The sequence below is a fragment of the Artemia sp. Qi Xiang Cuo genome, chromosome 1 (genome assembly GCF_049724085.1).
Source record: "Artemia sp. Qi Xiang Cuo chromosome 1, ASM4972408v1, whole genome shotgun sequence".
NCBI classification, from domain to species: Eukaryota; Metazoa; Arthropoda; class Branchiopoda; order Anostraca; family Artemiidae; genus Artemia; species Artemia sp. Qi Xiang Cuo.
In genome coordinates this window covers 50,167,003-50,188,258 of record NC_142794.1, presented here as the reverse complement: position 1 = coordinate 50,188,258, position 21,256 = coordinate 50,167,003, and the positions used below count along the sequence as shown (strand labels likewise).

At 34.0% G+C, this 21,256-nt stretch overlaps 1 protein-coding gene across 1 annotated transcript in view; it reads right to left on the bottom strand.

Annotated features, from left to right (window-relative positions):
* LOC148956437 (uncharacterized) overlaps positions 1 to 21,256 on the bottom strand; it is a 570,204-nt gene that overhangs the window by 267,023 nt on the left and 281,925 nt on the right. The window contains 8 exon segments of the mRNA XM_089090886.1: positions 2,577 to 2,723; positions 3,921 to 4,100; positions 8,433 to 8,627; positions 9,932 to 10,045; positions 11,819 to 11,993; positions 16,250 to 16,401; positions 17,113 to 17,418; positions 18,975 to 19,316. Coding sequence (XP_088947012.1) covers positions 2,577 to 2,723; positions 3,921 to 4,100; positions 8,433 to 8,627; positions 9,932 to 10,045; positions 11,819 to 11,993; positions 16,250 to 16,401; positions 17,113 to 17,418; positions 18,975 to 19,316 — 1,611 coding nt within the window.

Genomic DNA, 21,256 nt, shown 5'->3' with positions numbered 1-21,256 from the left:
ACTGGCGTTAAACTATTGGACAGTAGACAAAAGTCGGGACTCGAATAGTATTCCATTAATATTTCTGGGACTGATTTGCTCAGATCGGTAACCTCTGCGGTAGCTTCTCGGGAAAGAGACCAAGAAGGCAAAAAGGACGAGATTCGCCTCAAAGATAGAATGACAGATACCTACCCACTTAGAGACTTTTCCCAGTAAACGCTATAGGACTGACATTTACAGTTCAGACACTAGATGCTTCACAGTTTCATAGTTCGAGGAATTCCCACCTTTTGAAAGGAGGAAGCCTACTAAACGCATCAATCAAAAATAGCCAACTGTTTAAAATCCTTTTGGTGTAGTCTGCTTAAGTACAGACGCAAAGGTTCTTACCCCATAAGTTTGCCCTTAACACATCAGAGTATTCTTATGCGATGCACACACAAGAGATTTACGCCATTCTAAATCATCTTTCTCATCTCCTATTTGCTTATGCTTGCTCCAATATTTGAAGAAGATCGGAGGGAAAATCCCGCCTACCTTCTACTGAAAAGTTGGCAGTGGGAATGATGGAGAAGGAGCCACAAGCTGAGTGTGAGCCTCCCATCTTGTAGATCGAAAATTCTTGTATGACTTCGGTTCAAAAATATTGCAACATGCATAAATCTCTGCTAATAAATCATGCATAAATGTCAGGTCCGGAGGGACCGGAGGGTCTAACCCTGATTGGAATGTTTTTACCCCGATTCAGTACTCCACATTGCTGGAATTCCAAAGCTTTCATCAAATCCCAACATAAGTTACTTTAATGCGATGTCAGGACTAAGTTAGTCTTTAAATTTAGACTGAGAATCCTTGCATTATTCTTATCTAAAAAAAGTACAATATCTACCTTTTTTGTTAAAATTTGAGCAAAGGAGAGGGAGAAGGGAATTAGTTTGAAGGCTCCATGAGCCCAAGTTTTGCCTCCAATAGCACCAGTTTAAATCATATGCATAATCGCAGTTTTAACATGATGTAACATGTCCAATTCTAACTAAAATTTATCTACAAGCAATGATCAATTACATAATTTGAGGCCCTTGCCTTAGGAAATCCTTGAATTGCCCCCTCTCAATTCATTATTTTGGCCTTTCAATAATCCTGAGGGAAATGGCTACTTCAAAATTTTTATTCGATGTCATAGAGGGTTATGAGGGCATAGGGGGCGTAAAAGGACATGGGAGGAGCGGTGGTTGTCATTTAATCACTTCTGATTCTTAATAAAGGCAATTAAAGTTTTAATTTCCAAAAGAAAGAGCCCCTGCCTAGTTTCTATGACCATCCTCTCCTATATGACGTGTCCAAAAGAATTAAGCATGGGAGACTGATCACTTTTTGCTATGTTAACACTACTGCGTTGTCTCTGACTGCAACTGTTTATGAACTACTTGTAATATACTGGAAGCGTGGAACTAATGGAAAATATATTGAACAGCACCAATCTCGGGACATTAGAAAGGGAGACTGAGGGGTTTCAAAATAGCAATGATTTATGGAGATATATTTTTAGGGTGTGTTCTATATTGTTTATTGGTACGTATTGAATCTTATTTTATTGGAGGTTACTGTAACGCACAAACAACTCTTTGTTTGTGTCGTGTTTTCTTTTTATATGCTTTTGAATCACATCACGAAAGTGGAAGAGAAATAGCGTATTTTGAAATTGTCTTTCAGGAATATGTCATCATTTCTCATGAAGAAAAAGATCTTTGGAATTACTATTTTGAGAGTTTCAAGTTTCTGACATTTACAACTTTTAATCCATGGCGAAAGAGAATAAACAAGGTATGGACCCGTAGCACCTTTATTGGCGAAACCAACCGAAGGCTACTTTAACGTTTTATGCTGCCTAAGCAAAATAAGTCCAGCTTTTGTTGTGTAAAGGCAGTTGAATTTTCGAGCGATGGCTCACTGGCCCTTTGTCTAGGAAAATTAATCTAATAGATAAAAAGAAGGGAGATGGTCTTTAATTTTTCTGGCAAATGAATATTTTCGAGCACTCAGAAATTTAGTCTAAAAGTATGTGAGTTTCACCAATTTAAGGTACTTTCATCTCTTACTCAATTGATAAAAAGATAATGGATGTAAATGAAAATTTTCTGGGTGAGTAGAATCGGCAATAGGTTCTTTTTCGGTTTCCTTTACTACGCCAGGTACCAGGCACCACGGACGCTTGACTTTCCTTTTTTTTTTATTTTTTTTATAGATCTAAGTATGAACAAATACAGGGGGATAGGTAGGAGGCAAGGAAAAGGATATTTTAAACCTATTGTTAAAACTAAAAAGTTTAAAGGGAAACATTATTTTAACAAGGAATACTTCAAAATTTATAGAGTATATTTAAAAATACTCATTTGTGGAGAAAACTGTGTTGAAATGACCTTCTTCCTGAATTTAACTCTCGTATTTATTACCGGAAATTTCTGTCCCATTAAATTAAAAATAGAGAAAAAAAAGGATCCAGAACATAATCTCCCAATACGGTTACTATTATTGATTGGGATGTAACTGGATGATTTAAAAAAGAAAGTCAATACTGAAACAAAAAAACTCACAGTGTAGTTGTGGAGCTTATCACGAGCTTGCTGAAGGGTTGTTATACACAACAGGTCAGAGAGAAAACCCTTCTTTTCGTGGATCCAGGCTCGAACCTGTTGGTAAAGAGCCTGGAATCGATTCCAAGATTCCAGTGACTCGCCGACCTAAAATAAAGCATTTGGAAATATAACAGGTCAAAATAAAAGACTAATCACTGACAAGTTTTACAAAGCACAGGCATCCAACAATGATTCAATTATTGGTGTAAAATTTTGAATCATTTACTTATACCAAAGGTCCAACTTGCTATTAATCATTAGCACTACTTGGTATATTTTTCACCATCGCTAGTATATCTAAAACTAAATACATAAATTATGGTGTAAGCACAATAAAAATTCCTTTGAGAAGAGTTGCCCACTTTATAAGGATTATCCCTGCTTACTTCCTACCTTGACCTTGACCTTATCGTATATTCAGATTTTCCCATTTTCCCACTTAGTTTTCTTTAAACCTGAATCCAAGGTGCCATAATCTAACATTAGATATGCAAAAACATTAAAAATTCTTATAGTACACTTAGGTCTTTCGTTAAGCTTTTTTCCCTCTTTATATAAAAGGCTACTGTGCTTAGACTTGCGTTAGATTCGCGCGTTTGTTTATGAATGCATTTTTAAGTCTCCTTCCACCACATGCCACTTGAAGGAATCACTTTACTCAGTAACTAAACCCATAAAGAGCATTTCACTATCTAAACTACAAAACAGGAGTAAAATATCAAAAGCTGAAGAAAATACCAGCTAGCAAAAAAAAAACAAAGATAAACAGCGAAGAGCAAAGTTTACTAATAGCAAGTAAATGAAGGAGGAAAAAAACACGTTTATACAATATCCAGTCTCTTTGTTTGATTCAAGTATCCTAAAACTGCATGCCAAACCTCTTAAATAAACCAAATAACATTTTCATTAAAGATATCAGAGTCAGAAAACTCTTAAACTCAAAAAGAAAAAATTTAAACTAAAAAAGATGATGATATAGAGTCTCCCCATCACCGCAGTCACAAGAGGAACAATTAATTGAATTTTGAATTATTATACACTCAATGCGATTTGCATTTTCATTTAAAGAGAAACTACTAAATATAGCCCGTAGACTAGAATACAAATAAATCGGAAAAATTTAAAAATATAATGAATCATAAAAGAGAAAAGAAACTAGGCATCAAAACTTATAAGCACAATTCAAAATGTGAAACAGTAGCTATGTAAACATTACATAAAACTCAAAATTAATACATGGACTGAAATAAATTCTGTTCATTCCACTATTAATCACATTTTCTATACCATAAAAAAGCTCACCTGTAACTTCTTTTCTTCAAGCCACGATCTTATATTGTTTATTTGATCAGTCAAGGAAGTCATTGTCACCGATATATTTTCTAAATCTTCTTCGTTTGTGGACTTCTGCATTATGACTTGTCCACATTTACGGACTTTCTCTAGTTGTTCAGTCACACCCACAAGGTCAAATTGCAATTCCTAGAAAAAATATAAAAGAAATTAGAGTTTAAAATCAAGGTAACAATTAGGACATTCATTGCCAGATTCGTCACAAAAAGTAGATTTATATAAATGTAAAATCAGTAGCATCAAATTCCAATCACTCTTAGTACCAGAAGAAGAAGAAGAAAAATAACTGCATTTTTATGATTCAACAAACAACGAAGAAATATAATCCCAGAAGCCATAGTAATTATTTTGTCAACACTAAATACCTAAAAAAAAAAAAACAGACAAACGGGGAATATAAAGTGGGCATTTCATTGGGCTTTAAGAAACGGTCCAAATAATGAGCCAGAGAGGACCACGAACCTACTTCAAAGCAGGGTCGGATCCAGGATTTTTTAGGGGGGGGGCCAAATAGGTTGATCCGATAAACTTGCATTAGGAGCAAGTTTAATTAACGTAAACTTGCGTTAATTAAGTAACTTACACTACGTTAAACTACGTTAGGGGGGGGGGGGCAAGCGCCCCTCGCCCCCTGGATCCGCCAATGCTTCAAAGAGGCACTGTCCTACCTCTGAAGGTTAGAATGGCTTCTATAAAATGTTATGAATACCTCTGCTCAACATCAATAATAAATTGTCCGTCCTCCATGTTTTTTTTAATTAATTAAAAAAAAATTACTACCAAATAAGTTTTTCGAAAAAAAGTAAAGAACTCCATTAAACCAAAAATGAACAAAAATGGAATCAAATAATCTACCAAGCATACAACTATCACAAATCAGTACCAATAAATAAATAAAAACCCAAAACAAACAGAAATTAAAATAAATTACAGAGTAAAACTCAAAACGAGCAGAAATTGATATGAGCAAGATTCTAAACCCCATGCTTTCTAAAAGCCAGAATATAGTTTGTACTTTATTCAAAAAATTCAAATGAATTTACTAAAAAAAAAATCTGCACTGTCAGTTTAATATACATATGCTGATATTTATTCCTTAAAATCTTAATTAATTTTGATTTCTTAAAGTTGTAAAAGTGAATACATTTAAAAGAATTTTTTTCAGTAAAGTGAAAATTGTATTCCGAGTTTTGAAAAGCATGGGGTTTAGAATCCTTCTCATATTAATTTTTGCTCGTTTTGAGTTTGACTTTGTAATTTAGTTTGATTTATATTTGTTTTAGGTTTCGTTTATTTATTGATACTGATTTGTGGTAGTTGTACGCTTGGTAGATTGTTTGATTCTATTTTTGTTCATTCTTGGTTTAATGGAGTTCTTTACTTTTTTTGAAAAACTTATTTTGTGGAAAAAGTTTTTATAATTAATTTCTGTTGGTTTTATATTGACATAAACTTTATCAGGGAGAAAGAATGAGCCTCTTCTAAAGTCAAACAAACATCCCTTCCATAAAAACCTTAAATACCCCCTGAGCCTAACTTACAACCCTTGTCCCTAATCTCTGGGGTTTGTTTCTACCCCAAAAGCCTTGTTATATGATATTTAGACTATTTTGAATAAAATGGCTGTCTCAAAATTTCTACTAGGTACATTTCGGGACAATACGACGTGTGGGGGCTGGGAGGGAGTAGCTGCCCTCAGATCACTTTGACTCTTAAAAATAGCGCTAGAGTGTCTGATTACCAATCCAATGAGCCCCCTCCGAGGTTTATATGACCAAAATTTCTATAACATCCTTATATGTCCCCAGGATATAACTTAAAACTCTTCCCCTAAGGGCTGGCCCTTTCAATTTCCAATCAAATGAGCCCTTTTTGAAGTTTCTACGAGAACACTATCTATAAAAACCTATAAAAGGTTTTTATAGATAGTGTTCTCGTAGAAACTTCAAAAAGGGCTCATTTGATTGGAAATTGAAAGGGCCAGTGTCCTTTTTTATATTCGAAAATTATTGGAGGGCAGCTTACCCCCCTCTCAAGCCCCCCTTTTTCCCAAACACACCCAATCATAATTTTGAGATAGCCATTTTGTTCAACGTTATTGAAAGGGTTGTAAGTTATGCCCTTGGGGCATATAAGGTTTTTTATAGAAAGATTTGTCGTAGAAACTTCAAAAAGGGCTCATTCAGTTGGAAATTGAAAGGGCTAGTGCCTTTTTTAATAAATTCTGTTTTTTAGAGTTTTGGTTACTATTGAGCCGGGCCGCTCCTTACTTAGAGTTCTTTGCTACGAACTGTTAGAACCGCTTAAAGGCAAGAATGCTTGTCCAATGAATGGTTGAATGCATGTGTTTTCTATTAGAAACGCTCGCATCAGCGGTGGCGAAGGTACGCTTGGGCTAAAATTTCCATAAACTTTTTTAATTTTACTGACTAAATTCTAGGTTAATTATTAAGTATTTTTGAGATTCAAATATATCAGAATAATAAAACATTACGTAAAGCAAAGCTGTATACAAATTTTGAACCAAATCGGATAAGAGGAAGGTGTCATAATAAGCATCTAAAATTTTGAAAACAGTCAGCAAGTTAAGTAAAACGTGGTAATAAGCTTGGTTCATACAGAACAAGCTTACACATACTTATAACTTTGACTAGAAAATAATTCGATTCTTTCTAAATCAAGTAATATTTTAGTTTCGTCTACTGTCTAACAAACACTACAATATTTTACACACTCTATCCTCAATAGATCTTAAGTCTTTAAATACAAAAAAAAAGAAGAAAAGTTTTAAACAATTACACCAAGGGTTTAATAGGCTTAATTAGAAATGATATGTCAGTTATTAGTGAAAAAGCGCGTTTGCCACCCTCATGTTTCTCACACCAGTCACGTGACTCTGCATGTTCAAGTAAGTTTATGTAAAAGATTAACTTTTACTCTAAATGTCATGAGTCTGGTCATTCACCATATTGCACTATTGCTAAGTCTCTTTTGATACTGTTGATTTTAAAACTTCACTACGTCGTTTACAGTGTTTAGGTATTAGGAGATCTTTTTTGAATTGGTTTGATAGTTTTTTATTTGCAAGATCTGTTAGAATTGTTTTAAATGATGTTGTTTCTAGTCAGTTCCCTGTTAAATGTGGTGTTCCACAGGGTTCATGGGCCCGCTTCTTTATCTATTATATGTTGATAGCAAGAGGTTTTACCTACCGGATTCACATCTCATGTTTTTTTGCCGGTGATACTGCTATTAGTTTCTCTAATCATTGTAAGTAGGTTCTATTGGAAAAAGTAAACAGTGTTTCGAACCAACTTTTTATTTTTATAAGCCTTAGCCTTTTATATGTTGATGTAAATGAAACGAATTTTATATCGTACAGTAGAATAGGAACACCACCCTATTTTGCTAGAAAATTTCTCCTTGCACAAAAACAGTAGAGCAAGATGAATCTGCGCCATATCTTGGATTTTACTTGGATTGTCATTTGTGATGGAAACAACACAGTGATTTGGTTGCTTCAAAAGTGGCTAGAGCAGTTGGATTTATTAGAAGGCTAAAATATTTTCTGCCTAATAATTCTGGCTAATATTTTTTATTCAAATTTTATAAAACAAGGCAGCAAGACTAATCGGAAGATATGTGAAAGAGGATAATGACACGAGTTGATGTTTTAAGAAGCTGAAGATTATAAAAGTAGGCCAGATAAGAGATTATCAGGCCGCTATTTTCACTTACGAATGTTGAAATGATATATGTCCTGAAGTACTTTGCTCACTATATACAAGTAATGTGAATGTACGCGGTTATAGTACAAGAAATGCCAAGTATTTGGTCATAGAGCATTGTAGCAGTATGCGGGATGTTTTTACGATCCGACATTTAGGACCGAGCATATGGAATTCTCTTCCGCCAAGCATTAGGGCGGTTAAACACCAACACCTTTTTAAAAGTAAAATAATAAGGTAAATTTTGGGTGGGCAGGTTCAGGCACCATAGTTCTCATCTTTCTCTGTGTAGCTTTTCCATTTTTTTTTTCTTTTTTGACGACAGAGTTTGTTCTCTGGCTCTCTTTTTCATTTTTGTTGTTGTCGTTGTTGTTAGTATTTTGCTTTCGTAATTATTTAATTGTTTAGTAGCCGCTTGATCCCAGTGCGTTCATCGTGTCTTCTTTAGAGCGGCTACTGCTATTATTTATTTTTTGAAATATTTTAGCTGTGAATAAATATATTAATCTATTCATCTACTATTATAGTATGTTGCTGAATTGTATTTCTTTTTTCTGACATATAATCCGTCTTTAATATTTAGCATGATGGGTAATGAGCTAATGATTACAATCACAAAAAGTAAAAGTATAATAAGGTTCTACAAAACGCTATAACAAATTCTCTTTAACTTTTGAGTTATTGTAGACTGTAAAGTTCCTGGTCAGTCAAACTACATGTCAAAGACACTTACGTTCAAAAATTCTTTCAGTGAAAATGGTTCCAAGCCTTTTTCTCTCATGTTCTTTTCTGTTGTCTGCACCCAATTTTGGATTGAACCAACACCCAGCAAATATTCAGAACGAACAGCGCGTGCCTGGCGTGCCTCTGATTCCTTTTCTTCTATTTTCACACGTATCTTCTCAGATAATAATTCCATATCCCCAATCTATAGAAAGATAAGACAAATAAATCTAAAACAGATGAAAGAAGTGGGGGTATGTACTTAGCAGTTGAATTATTTGGTTATATTTAAATCGTTACTAATTACATCCACGTCACACTAACTCAGAATTCAGACTATCTATTTGACTATGACAATTTAGAAGGCACAATGCAATACTTTTTATCAAACAGGGTTTCACCCCTCCCAACTTTCCACTGAACACACTGGGTCAATTTATCTACTGAATATCACAGTAGCTCAACTGATTCTCAATATATTGAGAAGTTTATGGATTTTCTCAAACAAGATGAGTCTTGTTTTCTCGCTTCAAATAATAATGTAAGAAATTAGCGCCTCCGAAATTAAATCGTTTCCACTGGTTTTGTAGGCATAAAATGAACATACATAGCCAAACAACCACAAATTCGTTTTTGCTTTCATATATTCACAATTTGTAATGAAACTATGTACATGTTTTGGATCATTTTGTTTCTAACTAGTTTTAGTCATAGCGCCATCTAAGCTTTGCAATACAAATATTAGATGGTGCCACCAAGTCTATGAATTCATTAAGATTCTTTTTATATGTGCTATTTAGATTAAAATTAACACCCAGAATACACCAAAAAAAGTTGAACTTCTATTTCTCTTAAAACAAGGAAACTGTTTTGTTAATATTATTATCCTTGTTTTTTTTATTTGCTTAAAAGATTGGTACCGATTGGCCTTCTCAAAATATTATCGTTTTTGTCTTCACCATTTTAGCTCTAATTTGAATCCAGCACAGTGGCTCACCACCACTTTATTTGTGGTTTAATGGGGTTTTAAAACACGCATGAGAAGCAAATTAGATGCAATGCATTGCTTCTTGATAACATATTCTAATTTTGAATTGTCAAACACTAGTTTAGGAATTTTAAACGGCTCGTTTTTTTTTCTAGTTGGTGACTTGACAAAACCTGAATTTACTTCTTCCCAACTTAGAAAATGAGGCTTAAGGGGGGGGGGTCCTATAAAATATAAAAATTAACAGGAAGATTCTCTCTGTTGTTCCATATTCATTTGATAAGGGCCTGTTACTTCAAGCTGTGCTCCTTGAATTTCCGGTAAATATACGTGCGGCAGGTTTTTGTTGTCCTGAGTACTAATGAACTGTTTTCGTTTCACTAATTAATTAAACTAATTAATGACCTCCTATAAATTGTACCTGAAATGACCCTAAAACATAACTGGCAGAGTGGTACTCCACCAGTACACCAATCTAAACTACTCATACTAAATAAATACTAGAGAAGAAACTTGATTACCTTCCGAAAAACTTCTGAAGGCATGCTTTGCTCAAAACAGAAGTATTTTTGAGTCGTTTGGTCGGCTAGTCCTCGAACTGATTCCATAACTTGCGGCAACTTTCCTTTGAATGCCTAGGGGATACAAATAAAGCTTAAAAATTCTGGCAATCAAAACAAATAAAGCAAATCAAAGCTATGGCATGGTTGGTAGCTAATTACACATTCACTGAACTATATACAGATGGAAACACTACATGAAGACACAGCTTAACAATTAAATTCCCCAAGAAACCTCGAATTTACTACTTTAACCTATAAATCATGAAAGTGAAAATTTACCAAGGAATTAACATTGACTAGATTTTTTTCTCGTTTTGAACGTCTTTTGATTCAATTAGTAAAAAGAAAACACGTGACAATCTTCTACTGGTGGTAACATGATTTTGTTCAGGAATAAGGGTTGTTGACTCAAATACATTTATAATATTTAGGAACAATAAAAAGATCACAGTCTTTTACACTAATCATAGAAATACTGCTTAATACAGATATCTAATCTATACAATACAGGCAATGAGGGTCTATTCATTTGTTATTTCATTTCTTGTGTGCAAAACGGAGTGAAGTGCAACATTGTATAAGCACCGGCGAAGGTAACTTGTTTCACAGAGAGATCACCCTATTTTGGTGTCAAAATTTACCCTCATTAGGTATAAATTAACATATTTATAGTTGGGTATAATAGATTATTTCATTTTCTAAATAGGACAGGAAAAGTCGACTCTTTTTAATGTTTACTTACTGGAGTTGAAATTGATTATCCCCTGTAAACCTGGCCCCTCAGTCATCGCAGTCCCCTATGTATGGGTACTAATTAATACATTTCAAGCAGCTTTGAGTTATTTCGTACAAAGGTCAGGGAAGGAGCATAAGCTCGGGAGAAAACGATGTAAGCATTGAATCGGTGCAAAAACAGGCTAAGTCTTAGCCAAAAAATTCCATGGTACTGCTGCAGACAGGATCGGTAGGCCAACAAGCTAGGTATAAACTGTGGAGATTTGTGCCATTCCTGCAGACTGACGCTTTGCAATGATGAGCCAAGTATCGATTCAATTAAAAACGAGCTAAGACCTTGCTCGAAGCTACAATGAACCAGGCCTGGACTCGGACTTTAATCGATTTAAATTGAAATCTTTTTTAACTAATTTAAGAGCTTATTTTTCTCAGCAACCATTTTTATTTCAATTTCGTTTCATTCAAAAGTATAGAAAATCATAAATTAAGTAAAAATATCCAAACACTGATTAGCGCCTTCTGAATTAATATGTCTGTTTTTCAGTAACGCTCAAATGACACACGTTTCTTCAGTATAATTCGAATAAATCCTGTTTGAGATAGGGTCTGCTCGTTCAAAGTTTAGCTTGATCATTTTTATTTCTGCTCGTTTTAGGTTTCATTTAGTCATTCCCAGGCAAATTATGTTCTTTAAAGTTTGGCTCATTAGATGAATTTACTTGTGTCCGTTTTTGTTTTACTATAGTTCAAAATTTCTCTTTAGAAAACTATTCTAAGGGATCTTCTAAATTATTAGTAAGAATTAGAGAAGCATGTCTGATCACCCATGCTTTGCGTAATTTTCAGGGACTCACCGGCTCCCCCAGGAGAGAAACATCAAATCCACAAGAATTCAAATGAACAAATACTGGTCTAGCTCAGAGACACAGTGAGTAAAAGCTCATCAAAGATGTCCTCCCCCTAACACTGAAAAGTCAAAAAAAATAAGAATGGGAAGTAAACGACAGGTATTGACCAAAAGATTGACATTTCCGTTGCAACGTTAAATGTTTATTTATAAAAAATTATCTCCTCTTGTTAAAAAATAGGCTTCTATACGAAAAATATTACCTCTATTTGATTATCTGCATTAGATGGCTCTGCATCGAAAGCGTTAAAACTGCAGACTTCAATTAATAACGATTCCATGTCCGTGAGAATCTTTGCCAAACTTCCTTCAAAGTTTTCCAAAGCCTCAATCTCAGTTTCAAACTTGTATTTCTTAGCTTCTAATAGCTGGTTAAGTCTATAAAAAGAGGAAATAACACTTTCTATATAAAATGATTTGAACATGATTTAGAACACTATTGGAAAATAAAAAGACGTCCCTAAAATGTTATTTAACATTTTTGAAATTTTAAAACCTGCTAAAGGCCATTAGGTTATGCATTTCTAGCCCATTTACAAACTTGTTGGCTTTAGTAGAGCTTGATTACACTCCTTTTAAAGGGATTCATTTAAACTTAGTTTTATAAAAATCAATTTTTTTTTTTTTAAAGTGAAGAGTCATACTAAACTCTAAGACGAGCAGAAACAAATTCATACAATAATAACCCAAATTTAAGATGCATAGAAATTAATTCAATAAATAAATGTTCAATGCTACACAAAAAAGTCATATTTGACATTTTTAAACTTCTCAAATAATTGCCAAAAAACTTTGCCAACCTACTCTCAGAGGCAGGATCAGGAGGGTGATGTATGTTTCACCACACTTCCATCCTCATAATCCAATGAATCCTCCTGATTCTCCCTTTGAGAACAGCTTATCAAATGATTTTAGTAATTACCTCAAAATGTGTAAATAGAAGATATGGCTAACAGCGACACAATGAAACCAAAAATTAACAGAAATTCGCAATTTAGTACAAAATTTGAATGCTGAACTATAATCAAGAAGATCAGATGAGTTTGCTGAGACATCATATTTTCCTTTTCAAAATTATAATTGTTGTTAAATGTTGCTGAGGTCGGCGTTGTTAAGCGAGGAAAGTAGGGGAGGGGAATCAGACCACTTTTCCAAGAGGAGGCATTCCATTCCAATGGGAAACTAAATTTAAAATGTAATTACTTTAGAAATGCTTTTTTTTAGAACATTCACATATTCTGAAGAAGAGGTTGCTTTTCCAATAATTTATAAACAAATCCTGAAGAATCTAATTCGGTTTTGCACAGATATAATATACTTTTGGGCATAAAATGAAAGCCAACGGAAAAGAAAATACTTAAAGACGAATAAACCAATTTCAAACTTACATAATTTCTTTGGGGAAAAGACGAAAGATAATTTGATGACAGCTTACAAAATAAAAACACATAACAAATAAAAACGAAAGCAAAGAAATTATTTTACCTCTCTTTATGGTAAAAACAAATCAAAAGGGTATCAAATAAGCTCGTCCTTTGGACAGATTAAATTAAAAAAACAAGTTTTTTCAACTAAAAACAAGGAGCAACATTAAAACTTAAAACGAACATACCTCGCTCTTTACGCTAAAGTTTGAATTTTGTCCTAATTCTTTAAGAATGATTCTGAATCACAAAGGCCGTTTAATTAGAATAAAAAGATCATTTAAAAGCACTAAAAAACTTTAGTGTAAAAGCGAGTCCCCCTCATATGCGTTATAATTTTTGTTCGTTTCAGTTTTGATGTTGGTCCTCACTTTTAGTTGAAAAATCTTGTTTTCTCCTTTTTTAATTTCTGACTGTTTTTTAAATAATGCTTGGAAATCCGTCTCCCCTTCCATGAAAAATTCCCTACCCCCGTGAAAACTTCCTCCATGGAAAAGTCCTCCCACGCAATCCCCCCTTCACCAGAAAAACCCCTTGAAAACGTCTGTGTACTTCCTAATAGCCAATACTGTATGTAAACAATGGGCAAAGTTCATAACTTGCAGCCCTTCCCCCGGGGACTGTGGAGATTAAGTCTTCCTCAAAGACATAGTTATTGGATTTTCAACTATGCTAAAAAAATGGCTATCTATAAATTTATATCGGGTGCCTTAGGGGAAAAATGAGCGTGGGAGAGTGGCTAGCTGCCCTCCAATATTTTTGGCCACTTAAAAAGGGCACTAGAACTTTTGATTTCCGATCAAATGAACCCTCTCCCGATCCTCTACAATAGCTAGTTTGATATGATCACCCCTTGGAAAAACAAACAAACAAAAAAACAAAAACAAGTAAACACGCATCAGTAATCTTCCTTCTGACAAAAAAAAATGCAAAATTGCACATTTATGTAAATAGGATCTTGAAATCTCTACAACAGGGTTCTCTGGTATTCTGAATCTGATGGTGTGATTTTCATTAACATCATTCGATGTTTTGAGGTGTTTCCCCCTTTTTTGAAAAATCGGGCAAATTTTCTCAGGCTCGTAATTTTCGATGGGTACCATTAAATTTGATGAACTTTGCATATTTTGAATAAGCATCAAAATTCAAATCTTTTGATGTATCTATTGTTATCAAGACTCTGTTTTTTAGAGTTTCGGTTACTTTTGAGCCACAGCGCTCTATACTTCCAGTTCCTTACCCCTAACTGTTTGATATCACACGTCGTACTTTACCTTGAACCTTGGGACTCTAAGTTGTCAAGGAGGCACACTTGTGCCTCTATAAAGAGGCGACCCACCACAATGTTAAGCGATTTCAGGTCCTAGAGGTCGCAGAGAGACGGCGGTAATCGCATTTTGTAGCCCAAGCTCAAACTAAGAAACTTGCAAAATTTCATCCTCCTCCGACTTTATCTTCATGGGGTAAACTGGGCCGGAAGTTTGGACCCTCCCACCACAGCCCTCTTTAACGTTGTCCGATTGGGCTGAAATTTAGAGGTTAAGCTTTCCTAGGGCCCGGGAGCTTATCCTCGAAATTTCAGCTCAATCCGATCACTCCTTCCCTGTTTTCAAAAAACCAAATATAGCCACTTAAAATTCATCATCAGTTCTTCTTTTTTTTTTCTTAGCCACGCCTACAGGCCACAGTTGGCAACGGATCCAGTTGAATGAGGACTCATTCGAAGCAGAATTCGACCTGTTAGGGCCTTTTGATATTTCAGACCGAAAAAATTATCCCCCGAATTTACATTTACGAAAAACCTTAGTTTTTTTCAAATAATACAGATAAACAAGTTAAACATGCTTTGTTATGAAAATATCTGCGCGTCAATTTTCATAACAAAGCATGTCTAACCTGTTTATGTGTATTATTTGAAAAAAAACTACGTTTTCTAAAGAGTTAAAGAGGCTGAGTTACAAGGTCAACCCTTAAAACGTACAGGGATTAGGAGGCACAGTTGGGGGGGCTGTTAAAGAGGCTGAGTCACAAGTTCGAACCTTAAAACGTACAGGGATTAGGAGGCACCCTGTACGACGTGATTTGAGTATTCAGGAATTAAAAGCCTTAACACAAGAATGTTGAAGAGCGGGGGTTTGGGGGCGGCAGCCCCCCAACTTCAACTCCTGACACGATCAGCTAACAGTTAGTCAAGCAATAATAAGTAATAAACTGTACAAAAACGTGCAGAAATTATTTGAAAAAAACTACGTTTTCTAAAGAGTTAAAGAGGCTGAGTTACAAGGTCGAACCTTAAAACGTACAGGGATTAGGAGGCACAGTTGGGGGCTCCGCCCCCAAACCCCCGCTTTCGCAGCCTTTAAATAAAAAAAAAAAAATTTTAACTGAAAGTAAGGAGCGACATTAAATCTTAAAACGAACAGAAATTATTCCGTATATGAAAGAGGCTGTGCCCTCCTCAACGCCTCGCTCTTTACGCTAAAGTTTTTATTGTTTAAAAAAAGAGTTGTGAGAAAGTCAAACTTTAGCGTAAAGAGCGAGGCGTTGAGGAGGGCACAGCCTCTTTCATATACGGAATAATTTCTGTTCGTTTTAAGATTTAATGTCGCTCCTTACTTTCAGTTTAATTTTTTTTTTTATTTAAAGGCTGCGAAAGCGGGGGTTTGGGGGCGGCAGCCCCCAAACCTGTGGTTCGAACTTGTGACTCAGCCTCTTTAACAGCCCCTCAACTGTGCCTCCTAATCCCTGTACGTTTTAAGGTTCGACCTTGTAACTCAGCCTCTTTAACTCTTTAGAAAACGTAGTTTTTTTCAAATAATATTTAAAAGGGATTGGAAATAAGTTCCATGAACACCAAGAAAAAAACGAATTAATAAATAACCAATATTCACTTACTTCAAAAATATATATTCATAGTTTGTTTTTCATTGAAACAAACTAAAAAAAAATATTAAAAAAATTGCTCATTCGATTAACTTTTTTTTAAACTGATTAATAGAAAATTTGCTCAGAACATCGCCTGTTACAAAGTTAAAAATAATTTTAATATATTTACTGTAAACTGCTAGATTCAAAGACAAAAACTCCCTAAGATTATAAAGTTTTAGCTGCGAGTAGTTGGCCTAAAATTGACAGAGAAAGCAACAGAAAAACAGAATGACATCAAAATTGACTGTAAAACTTGTTTGGCAATTGCCAAAGAAAACTTACTTCTTCTGTCGATCATTTAAACCGTCTAAATCTCCTTTTAAAGATAATAACGCCACTTCAGACGAGGACTGAAGATGGTCAAATATGGGTTGCGACATAAGCTGGAGGTCTTTTTGATATGACACCAATGCAAATACCTCATGTGATAGCTCCTGGACACAGAAATTAAATCATTAACACATATGAAGTGTTTAGTGCAAAGACACACAAGATTATTTTAGTATTTTTGAACTAAAATGGATAATATTATCTGGGTCATTATGGAATAAAAGAAATTTTATTTTACTTTTATTTTACCTATAAAAGATCAAATACTTTATTCTTAAATTTGAAAATATTTTTAACTGTATACTAAGTGACAAAAAAGGTGATTGGTAAGACCGAAAAAAAAAAAAAATCAAAAATGATTTTTATATAAAATGGAAGTGCAGAGCTTATACATTTTTCATTACTAGCAACACATTTTCCAAAATTTGTCTTTTCTTCTCTCCCTACTCCTGGGAATTCGATAATTATTTCAGTGTAAGGTTTTGAAGGTAGAGATGGCGATAATGTTACGACCAAGGCTATTCAACTCTTCCTAGGGGGGTGAAAACGAGAACAAGAGAGTTGAATAAATATGAAGGCCATGCGATGAATTGCTGTTATGGAAAAGGATATGTAGCTATTCTACCTTATTAATAGAGATTGTAATAGTATATCCATATTTTTGAACACTACTATTTTATAAGTAGCTTTTTTTTATTTAAGATTTACCAAAAATATTGTCTTTTAATTGATTACAGCTTTCTGAAGCTTTGAAATTAGTCAAAACAACACATTTTTAGTAGAGATCAGGAAAAGTATTCCTATTACTATATTACCTTAACGTTATTAACTGCCTCCATTAGTTGTAATCGTGACCTTGATGATGGTTCCAAATTATGGGATTTTTCTTCTAGCATGGCATATTTCTTAGACAATGCTTTGCTTTTTTCAATAAGAACGTCCCATTGTTCAGCGAGTGCTAAGAAATCCTCAATTTTTCGGCTTAGGTTATCTTTAATAGTCATCCATTCAGTTTCCAGATCAGATTTGGTCTTCTCAAAGTACTGGCGACTAGTGAAATCACCAAATTGTTCAATAACTTTGATTTTGGAAATTATATCGTTCAGAGTGAATTCAGAGTCCTGTAAAAAAAAGTGGGGAGGTTAGGTGTGCTGTAGTGATTATTTTTAAGTTTTCAAACTATTTCAAATACTTCAAAAATGTCGAAATGAATTTTGTGTTTTGACATTTCATCCTCGTCATAATGTAGATATTTTATCATGGTTTTTATTTTTGTAACTAGGAGTTTTCCATACTCCACACTGTGTTTCTTTGACAATTCATTTGAGTTTTATTTTTTTACTAAAAATTGTGATCGATATACGATTTATTTTTTTTTACATAACTTTAAGTTTTCAAACTATTTCAAATACTTCAAAAATGTCGAAATGAATTTTGTGCTTTGACATTTCATTTTCGTCAAAATGTAGATATTTTATCATGGTTTTTATTTTTGAAACTAGAAGTTTTCTGTACCCCACACTGGGTTTCCTTGACAATTTATTTGAGTTTTTTTTACTAAAAATTGTGATTGAGATACGATTTTTTTTTTTACATATGCACAGAAAATGGGATCCTGAAGTAGCTTGTCAAGCTGAAGTTAAAATGTTGTTAGATTTGTTTTAAAGTCGGAGTTTCTGTTAAATATGTTTTTTGTAGAATAGTTGAGGTTTAATTTTTTTATAATAGAACGCCCCCCTAATTCCATGTTTTCCTTTCATAGCACAATAGATTTTTTGTGGCGTATTTTAAGGTCCATTCAGCATTAAATTTCATAAATCAGTAGCCATTAAGAATCATTCATCATTATAAATGCATGAATTTCTGGAAAAGCGCACAACGTTAGCATTCTTTAATAAACTTTTCAAACATTGTTGTAAAAAAAAATCCGAAAATCTTTTTCTCTTACCAAAATAACTACAATCATTTTCTTTGAGATAATGTACAACCTTCTCTGACTCAGTAAACCCTTGCATTAGTGCGTAAATACAATTAAAATATTTTTTTTTTAAGTTGCTAAACTTTTTTTTTAACTAAATTCCTTTCGTAGCTCAATATTTTTACGTGCACTCTTATGAGCATTTGTAAGCTATTCAGACAAAGTAGGCATTTTGATACTATCCAATTTGGGTCATTTTTAGAGTGAATAAATTGCAAATTTTATTGCCAATTTCAGAAAATATGGTTACCTGAAACTTCCTGGAATTACTGAAACTTAATAGTAGTTGATATATTTGGTTCTAATCACTAAAAGATAAAATTTAAAAGTCTGGAAATAGATGCATAGCCTCTAATTTAAACTTTAACGGGAAATCCAAAATCATTCTTAGAAATAAAAAAGTTATTCTTGAATAGCTGAGAGGTAATGGTTTCAGATTTATGTACGGTTTCCCCATAGTTGTTCATCATGATAAACATTTCTCAATGTTCGAGAATCAAAGTTTAACAGCTCGAAAAGAGCAGCAATTCGAAAATTACGATATAGCCGTAGGAAAACCGTAGAGAGGGTAGGCCATACTAAGTCTTATTGATGCCAGGTGAGTCGTTCGCATCTCGTCCCGCGACAATTAATAAGTAAGTAAGTATATAGTCTTTCCATTACAGAAGCCCTTAGACTTTCAAAAGTAGTTACACTTGCCTTGAGATTATCAAATACAGCCTTTAGTTTGGCAGACAATGCTCGCATCGCTGATGGATTGGTGGGACTTTCTTCTTTAAATGCGTCCAAACTAGCCTCTGTAGTTATCTTAAATTTTCTAATAAGCTCTTTTAAGCCATTCCACTGGGCAGAATTCTTCTCAAGTTGAGATAATGTTGATCTAATGGAAACTAATGACAAACGAGCATCCTTAAGCAATTCTTCGTGCTGATCTTGGAAAGTGGTCTGAAGAGATTCATTTAAACTGGGAAGAATTGTTTCGTAGGTCTTTTGTGCATTAACAATACCCTCTTCAATTTCATGTTCACGGGTGAAACAGTCCTACAAAAATAGAAGCTTTTATTACTTAATAGTTTCGTCTCTTTCTCTCTTACTCGAGTGGGGGAAGTAAAATCACGTCTAGAAAAATTTTTCGCTTAGAATAAAATTTGCACAGATATTCAAAAAACAACTGCAATTTTATATTTTAAATTCGTTAAATAGTTAATGCAGTCACCAAAGGGGATGTTCTGTAACTCTTGCCGGCCGGTATTTAAAAAAATATCAAACTGATTCAAAAAGTTACAAAACAATTTAGGAAATATATTGCATAACCAGTCTTAGGAGACCCTTGAGTGGGAGAAAGGGTCCATTCATATTTCTACACTTAGTATCCAACAAAAACGGACTTATTTTTATTTTCTTTATAGAGCACAACAACTCTTTTTTTCTGTACTCTTACTAAGAACATTAACCCGGGCAACATCCACATAAGCGAGATTAAAACTACCGAAAAAACTAAAAGTAGAATTAAACATATTTAACCCGATACAAAAACAACATATATAAAACATCATGCAAGGTATAGAACACAACTAAAAGTACGGCTCTTAATCATATGATATTTCAGCATAATCAGGTAAGTGCTTCTAGATACCTACTTACTTATTATCCTGAAATTGATTCTGATTTACTTGTTTGCCTGCCATTTCTTGAAATTTCTGCTTTTTTTTTACAGAATAGGAGACTACCATCAATTATCAACCATTCAAATGCCAAATTCATCAAGTCTAGGAAACAGTCAGTGGAAGAAAATAAAAAAGAAGAGACATTCGCTACCGGTGGTTATTTTACTGTAAAGCACAATATGGAATTGGGAAAGGGCCTATTCATTTTAGTATACATCTTTTCAAATTAGGTTTTATCAAAAATAATTTACCGTCACTAAAAACCGCCACTCAGAAACACTATATAGTATTCAATCGATATTATAAAAAAAAAAAAAAAAAATAAGCGGTTAATCATTTTGGCTTATGAAGGGCTCATAACCGGAAGTACTAGACCAGGAAAGGGTAATTTTTAATATATTATCCATTTAAAGAATACCCACTTTTATACAATTTTGCAATGTTAAGGGAGGGCCTAAGCCCAATAGCACACCCAGTGGCTATAATAGAACAGCCCCATTCAAGTTGCATAATCCGTCACTGTCGTAATTTTTGGAATTTCAGCAGAAACCTTATAACCATGACAGCTCAGTTATGGAAACTACAGCAGCTGTAATTTTTGGAGAGATAAAGCAAATTACTCGAGTTATACATGAAACTTTATTACAGAAAACTCAATTCATATCATTTATTTAATAAAAAGAGATATAGTTCAGAAAATTAAGTACACTCAAATTTTTCCCAAAAGCCATAGCTCGGAAATACCCCCAAAAAGGCAAAAAAACACGAAGCATAAAAAGGAAGAAGTTTTCAACAAAAGCTTCAAGCTTCTTCCAACAGAAGGAGGGGGGTAGAAACTGATATCTTATCCTTCTTGATTCCTGGGAATACTTTTAGTTTACGCCTTGATTATTAGCACTGAAAAGGGAGAGGGGAGGCGATATTACCCCTTTCATTACAATGATGTGTTTCCATGTAGCATTAAATATTAAATTCACGTGCCTACCGGCACAGAGGTGGAAAAGGCGAGGCGGGGAATCGTGATCTTTACCAGGAGAATTCTTGGAAGCTGGAGAGAGGGGCAAGTCCTACCAGGAGCTTTGTTCCTAGATATTTTAAATGGTAACATTTGTGTTTTCCAATTTATATAATGTTTTAAAACATACGCATACTATCTAAACAATTTAAATATATATTTAAGCACCAGAGAACTCTATCGTAGGGTTTTCAAGCTCCCATTTACAAAAATTTTCAAAAAGCTAGATCAAGGATTCTTTTTTATTTGCTTTTTTTTGTGTTTTCTGTGATAGAATTGAAAATAGTCCTGGAGAATCA